The 8,882-nt window shown below is 45.7% G+C and overlaps 2 protein-coding genes and 2 pseudogenes across 2 annotated transcripts; all 4 read right to left on the minus strand.

Moving 5' to 3' along the window:
- Positions 1 to 1,867: 1,867 nt before the first annotated feature.
- On the minus strand, positions 1,868 to 2,622 carry LOC149119029 (uncharacterized). Its single transcript, XM_089276132.1, has one exon. The coding sequence runs from the start codon at positions 2,620 to 2,622 to the stop codon at positions 2,113 to 2,115; it is 510 nt and encodes a 169-aa protein (XP_089132258.1). The 3' UTR covers positions 1,868 to 2,112.
- A 38-nt stretch (positions 2,623 to 2,660) lies between these two features.
- LOC149119030 (uncharacterized) lies at positions 2,661 to 3,326 on the minus strand. The gene has a single exon (XM_089276127.1). The coding sequence runs from the start codon at positions 3,315 to 3,317 to the stop codon at positions 2,661 to 2,663; it is 657 nt and encodes a 218-aa protein (XP_089132253.1). The 5' UTR covers positions 3,318 to 3,326.
- A 298-nt stretch (positions 3,327 to 3,624) lies between these two features.
- LOC149119031 (uncharacterized protein F54H12.2-like) lies at positions 3,625 to 5,550 on the minus strand (annotated as a pseudogene).
- A 1,374-nt stretch (positions 5,551 to 6,924) lies between these two features.
- LOC149119032 (uncharacterized) lies at positions 6,925 to 8,319 on the minus strand (annotated as a pseudogene).
- Between the last annotated feature and the right edge of the window lie 563 nt (positions 8,320 to 8,882).

An 8,882-nucleotide genomic window follows, 5' to 3' on the forward strand; every position in this document is an offset into this window, starting at 1 on the left:
AATCGATATCGTGTTGTTTAGCGATCTTGTCCAAACGATTGATGCCTGGATCGCCCCGTTTCAGTCTCTTGGCCAATTTGGTCCCAGGTCCCATGTACTGGTACCCAGGCCAGTGAAATTCGATTCCCGTCTTGCCCAGCCATTTCTGAATGTCGACACCACTCCCGCGTTGCTTAATAAGTCGTCGGGTCTTGATGCGTGTACTACGTCGGGTCTTGCTAGTACGAGTCATAATCGTGTTTTAGATTTCTTCTCAGTTTCTTTCCTTTGGCCCAGTCTTCCCAACCACTTGTAGGTTTTAAACGTTCGGCCTCGTTTTTACGTTTGCCCTTGCCTTTGCGCTTGTCTTTACCCAGGAGAATGTCGGCTTTTCGTAGGAGCGTTCCCAGTTCCGAGTCAGGTGGAGGAATGGGTGTTTTAGAAGCGGGTGGCCTCTTTTTAACACCTGACGTAGACGGTGTAGCTTCTTCCTTGATCTTTGGTGTCTTCGTACCTAGAGAAGCGTTCTTAATCAATTGTTTGAACATGGTTTCCAACGGACCTTTCACCAGGGCTCCTTCCTCCTCATCTTCCTCTTCGCCGAAATCAGCACTATTGCTAGGCAAAGGACCAATATGTCTGATACGTTTGGTTAAACGACCTCGTTGACGAGCTAGAGGTTTAATTTTCTTGATGGCAATCGAATCTGGAATCGATTTATCGCGGAGTATCACGTGACTTTCGGCGGCCAAACGTCCTGCTTTGTTTAACAAGGCATTATCGGTGATTTCTCCTTTGTAATACTGAACCAATTGGTCAAACTCTTTCGTGGGTACCATCATGACTTCTTCTGTCATTCTCGAAATGTTGTTGGAGTAGCGTTTCGTAGCTGTCTTGCCAGTAACGGAGTTCAGTCTCTTCCTTCTCGAGTTTGAACGTCAAATGGGCTGTTGTGTCTTTATCTCGACTGCAATTCGCACACAGAGTAATAGTATCTCCGGGTGCTGTGGTGTCTCTGATAGTATGACACCTTTCACACAAGTCCTCAAACTTAAAAGCTAAATACTCTTGATTGAGGTTTTCGTACTTCCTCTTCCAGTACTGCACATTGTCTTTCAATTGTTCCACTCTTTCGTTGGCTTGTTGTAATAACTTGACCAATTCGCTCAAGGTGTCTTTGGGTTTGGGGACGAAGTCGTAACCTTGCAGTGGATAACCGTGGGCATCTCGGGTGTTTAACATCGACATGCTTGGAACACACCGTTCAAACCTTGCCAGAATCCGCTACCTTTTTGTTCCTTGAGATGTTCTCTTCGCCTCTTGACTGAGTTTCTGCGTTTCCCCACCTCGCGTAGCGTTGTCTTATAGCGATGCAGTTTCGCCATAGTGATTGGGTGTACGGGAATTCTGTTTCGTAGTAGATTGAGAACCATTTCGCTCACGGCGTTGATTTGATCTGCATTAGCATGTTCTAACATCTCCTGTCTCCTGTTCCGATTAGCCTCTTTGAGAATAGACTCCAAGAAAGGGCGTTGTCTGCGTAATCGAATCATACTTCCCAAGGTGCAGGACGTCTGTTGTAACTGCCTGTGATACCCTTTACACCCATTCTCTTCTACCGTTTGTCCTTTCCGAGCTTGTACCCGATCTTGGCTGCATTCTTGAGAACAGTAATTAGTGCACCACCACGTTGTCTCTTGTTATAACGATTCACATTGTCTCTGATTCCTTTTGCTGCCTGACCCGCTAATTTCAATGCCAGCGTAGCAAAGGTAGGTGAGGGTCCCGATAAGAACATACTGGCTCCTTCGGCGATTTTGTCTACCAATCGATGTTTACGTCGTGCCAGTGCTCCACCCCGCTGTTTACTTCTTTTCTTGGTCCGCTGTTTACTTCTTTTCTTGGTCTTTGGTTTATTTTTCATCGTCGACGTTTACGCGAAGCAGCTTCCAAACCCTTTTTCACACCGTAACCAGCTGCACCAGAGATTCCTCCTAGGGCCGCCGCCTTTCCTGCTGCTACTAAAGCTGGAATGAGAGCTGCCAATGGTAACAATCCCCCTTTTTGTGCCTTCCTTCGTCCCCTTGGTTTTCTACGAACTGTTCGTTTGCTCTTCATGACACATACTACCACTCACACGTCAGTGCTCCCGCTTTTATCGACGTGGTCGTAGCGAAATCGTTGTTCGTATTCTTGCACGCACTTGTCAGATACAGGGGGTGTGAAATCAGTGATTGTGTCATCCAAGGTTTGCATCTTGATCAAGAATCCGTCAAACTCCTCCATCGGAAGTCCTCGCACGTAGGTTCTCAATTCGATCAAAGCTTTGTCGTAAGTGGTGTAGGCAAAACGACACATGTCGATTTTGAACGAAAACTTTTTGAAGTCGTTCCACCCCTTAATCACAGTTCCAGCTGCGGATAAACAGGCAATCAGGAGACTATTTTCCAAGACGGATCCTACGATGATGCCTGCTGCCACGATGATCAATGCCAAAGCATTCAAACAACCGTGGCACCACTTAAAGTGGTAAAACATCTGGCGATGACACCACCACTGACGATGGTAAAAGGAAAACAACCCATCCAATCGGTACAGCAAATCTTTGTTTACCAACTGGGCGCTTTTCTTGAATCCGTTCATTAGAGATACGGTAGTGATTGAATCTTGGGAAGGACTCATCACGATGTCTCGATGAATTTGTGACATCGCATACATCCTTCGTCCTTTAAAAGGTGGCTGAGAATCCTTTGATCGTCCAAACTGCCAGGATGTAAATCCAAGACCATGTATCCGAACGGACGTTCTGTCAAACGTTGAAACGTGTCTTGTAAAACTTGCCATTGAGTGGGAAACGCCTGTAACAATAAATTTCTCATGCCTAATTGATCTCGTGGATTCTTGAAGGCAACGATGTAGTGTGCGTTTCTGGAAATACCCTTGGCATATTTCCCTGGCTGAAACATGTCTTGGCACAAGTAGAGCACTGTGACGTTCTGATGGTGAGAATGTTTGGTGAACAGATCCAACACCCGTTTATCGTTTCCTCCTTCAGCCATTAGATCGTCCAGTACGAGTAATCCGCCTTTAGGAAACCACGTTTTCAATTGATCTGTGTCAGGAACGCCTTCGTGAAACTTAATCCCCTGTTTTTTCATGGGTTGAAACCCGTCTTGCCACACCCCGTAGCAATAATGTATTTGGGAGGGTGGGGTATGAAACAAGTCGAGGTTATTCAGTAAAAGTTTGGTGGTGAACACCGTCTTGCCACACCCTGAAGGACCCACCACCAACAGACTGGAAGGGGTATGAAATCGAAAAGCCTTGCGTCGTTCCATGAGTCCAAATGACCAAAAGGGGCATGGGCATGCAGCTTTTGTTACCACATGGAAAAATTGACCCCGCGAGGAATCAAGTGACAGTCGAGAATACTAACCATTGTACTACAAGATCATCACACAGAACACGTTTTCAATCGTATTTTAATGTCAAACCAACAATCATTACACTAAATGTCTCACACCGCAACGAGAAGTGTCTTGGTCATGTTTCACGTTACACACTTTATCCCATTCTAACTCTTTCTCGACCAACTTCTTTAACATCTGGCCTACTTTGTGATCATTGTCTACATAATTATGTTTCGAGAAACGCCTCAAGAACTCGTTCATGCTTTGACCTCTCGCTCTGTCTTTTAAATAGAACAAGGCGTAATCACCACAACTTTTACTGTAAATCGATTGCAGAGACTGTCCATTGTAATTGACATGTTTCAATTGACTTTCTAACCAGTCTTGCAGGGGTTCTGTTGTCCCGTAAGACTCTAAAGGTAGGGCGTAGCTGTCCATCACCTCGCACACATTCCCACTATGGGTCCAAAGCGCCAGCCAGTGTCGGCCCGGTCTATCATGCGGATCTGTGTTTACAATGTACCCACGAGGTTCTTTCTTGATCGGTCGACGAGGTAATCGATCGCAAGCCACCGTCCCGTAAAAGTAGGGTTTCAAGATGGCATCCGCTGTCGCCAAATGATCCAGTTGTACGTTATTAAGGGGTACTTTCTCCATTAGCGTTGGTAAATGTCGTACAACACGGCTTTGTTCTTGTCTATTTCCAAGAGGTTCTCAAACTCTCCGTACAAGATGACTGTGATGTTGTTACCTGGTGGGGCACCAAAGTTCAGCACAATCTGTAACTCTCCTGACTGCTTGGGGTTCAACACCGGACTGTCCAAACATCCGTTGGCTGCATTGTCAAATACCAACAGTGTGCAATTTTTGCCTTGACCCCAGTCTTCGCTTCTGACCATGTTACCTTGATGTTTGCACAAACATCCTGTGGCTTGTAAGAACCGATAGTAACCTCTCAGATCTTGGGTACCGTCGTTGTGCACTAGTTCCAGGGTCTCGTAAGGGTACTCTTCTCCTCTGACCAGTTGCCTGATGTTACTCACACCAAACTTTTGAAAACAGAATGGGTCACGTGCCGCAGTGCCATTGAAGGCTTCTGAAAGCACGAGTCCAACGATGACTCTGTTAGGAATTCTGCCTTGAAATAAATTGTTGCACTCGTATCTTTGCTGGTTCCCTTGCATGTTGAAGGTCCTAATCTCACTTCTTACGGTCGGGTAAGCCACTATGGTTCTGTTGACGTTCATTTTGGTCATCAACTCTCGGTAGACACTGGGGTTGAGCCTTACTTGACACAGGTACATTCTCACTTTCACCTCTTCGTGTGTCAGTCTTCCAGCTACGTTCACACCATTCAAGAACAAATTGGGAGAATTGAAGTACATCTGGATTCCAATCTGCACGCCAGGTACCAACAATTTGTTCAAGTGGAACACCTCGAAGTGGGGTGTGAACCTTAGCACGTGTCGTTTTCCATCCGTGTAATTGCCTTGTTCTGCTTTCATGAGTTGCACTGAAGCTTGTTGGTTGGAGGGCAATGCTTGGAAAGCCTCATGCCCATCTCCTTCCGTGTTTGTGTTGTGCACAGTCAATTGCGCTGGAAAATCAAGGGCATTGTACCAACCTTGAGGTTTTAGCACGGTTTCTCCATCATCTCTGTTGTAGTTGAGCAATGTTTCCAGGTATGCTTTGTAGTGATAAGTGTCGGTTTGAGGACTGATCAAGGTACCATTGAGTCTCACACTGATCTGCTTGAACAAAGTGTGGGCCAAATTGTTCGTGGGCCAGAGTCTCGTGGCCTCCGCAACGTTATCACCATTCGCCAGTTTGAGTGCCAACTCAATCTCAAAGAAACTTCGACTGAGGTCTACGTAATCTTCTTGAGGATCCACTTGGAATTCCACGGGGTTGATGCCTGTCGTGTAGGTCTGAATGGGTACGATGCGATAACTGGATATGCTGAGATCAGTGGATGGAACGGTGAACAGGTTCAGTGGAGGATTCAGGACTGATTTGGAACCCGGATGTAACAACCCACCGTCCATCAAGGTATCCGTCATTTTCTTCCTCTTCTTCTTCTTCTTCTTTGTCTTCTCGCTAAGATGTGATCCCAATCGTAGCCAACAGGTTTACTGACCTCAGGGCTAATCCATCCGCCTTTTTGTACCTTTCGTTGACGTTTGGAGCTTTTTGAGAACCCTTCACGACGTGACGTTGACAACCCTTTTCTAGATTTGACGAGTCTCGAGCTTCTGGAGTAGATGGGATTCATTAGTCGCCGAAGATGTCGTTCAATTTCCGCTTGATGTTTCTATCTAGGACTTCGTAAGCTTTACGTTTCACCGCTTGTTTAGCGCTCCGTGTTGCTCCCTCTTTCGCCTTTCGAATGCGATCTCGAACGCCGCGACCGCTTTTTAACCCTTTCAGGCCTCCTATAACACTCGCTTTCAGCAGTTCTTGAACGAAGCCACCTCCGTCTTGTGGGTCAGGTTTGAATCGTGTTAAACTTCCACCTTTCATGCTCGTTTGAAGTGAAGGGTGAGAATCGTGTTTCCTTCACCAAATTCGGTCAGTTCACGCGTTGTCTCCGACACTTGCGTCTCAATAATGTCCAACTGGGCCTTGCGCAACGGAATATATTGAACGTGGAGCGGTTCAAAATAGTGACTTCCATCCCCTGTGCGTCGGTAATTGACCTCTCTTAATAGATCCGTGACTTGATTTCCAACCATTGAACTTCCTCCCACGTCGGAATAGATGAACAAGGAACGTGATGTCGAACCCACCACGTTTTGAAAGGCTTTGTTGAGATTCGTGAAGCGCCAATCGCAAGTAATGCTCAGATGAAAAAGGTCTTCTGCTATCAACCAAAACAGAGGCTCACCCCTATCGTTTTTCAGATCGTGTGTCATCGTTTCTAAGTTGGGTACCGTGTCGGTAAAAAACTCTTGACGTAAATTGGGTCCCAAGTCATATTTTTCAGGGCTTCTCTCCTTCAACCATCCCATCTTTAAAGCCAACATCTTATTGATCTTCAATGCAGGCGAGCCATTGGAGCGTACGTGTGTCGCTTTGTTATCCGTCAGTAGATCGTCTCCATCCCAACGAAATTTCACGTACATTCTCTTTCCATCGGATGCTGTATAGCTGCCACCGAGATGGGGTCCTTGGTAATTCAAGATGCGCCGCTGCTCAAAAAATGTCACCATACTTTTCATGAAACCAACACCATCAATGTACTCAACCACGGTTCGGAGATCGTTAGGGTCATAGTGAGCTCTACCAAACTTTAACGAACCAGAAGGGTATTTCATGATCCAGTCCATGGTAAACAGGATTTCGTTGCCTTCGACCAACTTGGGGAGATGCACTTTCACATCTGGTAACGAGATGCTAATCAATCCCACTTTCCAACTCGACCCTTACAACCTGATGGGGTGGGGTAATCGAATCTTGAAATTATTGCTTTGGTTCTGTGCAAACTCTGCGCGGTTGCTGTGACTAGGCAAGGTGATGTAAAACTCCCAATTCATCCTCAAAGCTTTTTCACGTCCTTCTTATCAATCCAACTGTCGTATTTATCTGACCAACCTTTCCAACGTACAAGCAATTTATTTCCTTTTCGTTTCAGCACTTTTTCCACGCGATATAAATCGTCGTCCGATACGGTGACTTTCTGTAAGTCTTGAGAATAAAAGGTACCTTCCAAAGGTGTGTCATCCATCTCTTTGATTTTGTAAGTGACCACACTTCCAGGGATGACTCTGGGTACTATAAACACTTCTTCCGTCCAGCCTGGTAGGTAGCCTTTCTTAAAGGTTCTAAACTTCTTATTGAGTCTCACGCGATCATTGACTTTAAACTTTGGCTTGAGATGCTTGGCGTTCAAACGTTTGGCGTACAAGTTGTTCCACACTTCTTCTTGATTACTTGCAGTCACTTTGTCGGTGGCCATCTTGATGCTGCGATGATACGATCGATTGTAGCCCACGACCAAGTCCTGCAACACGGGTAAGAACGTCAACGTATTCTTGATGGTAAAATATCGATACATTCTTTCTTTCAAGGTACGATTGAATCGTTCCACGACGCTGGCTTTGGTGTCTCCACTGGTAGAGAAATGATGAATGTTTTTCCGTGTGATCAAGGCTTGGAAGTATTTGTTGTAAAATTCTTTGCCGTCGTCCGTTTGAAGATTCTGAGGTTTTCGACCTTGACTTCGTTTCAAAATCTTCTCAAATGCGATCGTCACGTCTTGACCACTCTTGGTCTTGATGGGCTCAACCCAGGCGTACTTGGAAAACACGTCGACCACCGTCAACAGATATCTGTAACCACGATTGGATTTGGCAATGTTGATCACTTCGATCAGATCTGCTACCCATTGTTCGTCGATACCAAACACCATCACGGGGAGGGTCGGAAAATGTCGTCTTCGGGGTTTGTGCAAGGTATAACCCAAATCGCGCTCCAATGTCTCTCGAACTTTTCTGACGGGTAATTTTTAAGCTCGTGCGAAACGAGCCACACCCCCCAAACTACCAGGAGAGGTCGGATCTCGATAGGTCGTCAACAGAGTTGCATAGGGATTCTTCTTTTTCTTTTTACTCTTCATAGCACCGCCAGTCTGTAAAGACATTGCCTCCAGAGGTCTGGGTAACGTTCACGAATGGTCAGAAACCACTCAAATGACTGAGATTGATGTTTCAACCACAAGATAAAGACCACGAAACGAAATACGTTTTTACTCACATCAACGACTTCGAATTCTCTCAAGGGATCGTCAACGGGATCTGTAGGAAGGACTATATCCTTTCCATATTTGTTAACGATACGCTCGCATCTTTCGCATATCCTCGAGCAATAAAGTCGACTAGACCAATATTGACCGTCAGACATGGTGATTCAAAATGATTGCTTTATTGACTCGTTACGCTTTCTTATAGATAATTTTACATAGTTTCGGAATCCATACAATCTTGCTTGTAATATCTACAGTTACGCCACACACAGTTCCCTTGGCCAGGTCGCCAGTTCAAGGCATCGTTACTATCATTATTTACATAAAAAGCATCCCTCATGCTTTCTTTACAGTACTCGCAAAGATCTTCATCCTCGGCGTCCATGGCATTGAAGAAGAAACGATCCTTCCACCGAGTGACCTCTTGATCGAGTGAAATAGCTAGATCTTTCATTTTTTTCGCACATACCTTTGTAATCACAGCACACATCAAAACTCACTTTCTTGTTCAGTTTGCTCAGAGTCCAATTGGCCAATTGTTGTCCGAAACGAATGGGTTCCAAGAGCTCGCTCAGGGCTCTTATCATGTTGAAGTTCAGAGGAGAGGTGGTCAAGAGACAAGTTCCCTCCACGTCCAAAACTGGGGGTGACGCCCTGGTCACCATGAAGTGTTGCCTCTCTTTCACGTAGTAAACGTGAAACCAATCGTAGGTGAAGAGAAACACCTCGCGTTGACACGTCTTGAGCAGGGG

Source organism: Orbicella faveolata, unplaced genomic scaffold, assembly GCF_042242905.1.
Source record: "Orbicella faveolata isolate gen_17 unplaced genomic scaffold, um_ofav_v1 contig_1, whole genome shotgun sequence".
In the NCBI taxonomy this organism is placed as follows: domain Eukaryota; kingdom Metazoa; phylum Cnidaria; class Anthozoa; order Scleractinia; family Merulinidae; genus Orbicella; species Orbicella faveolata.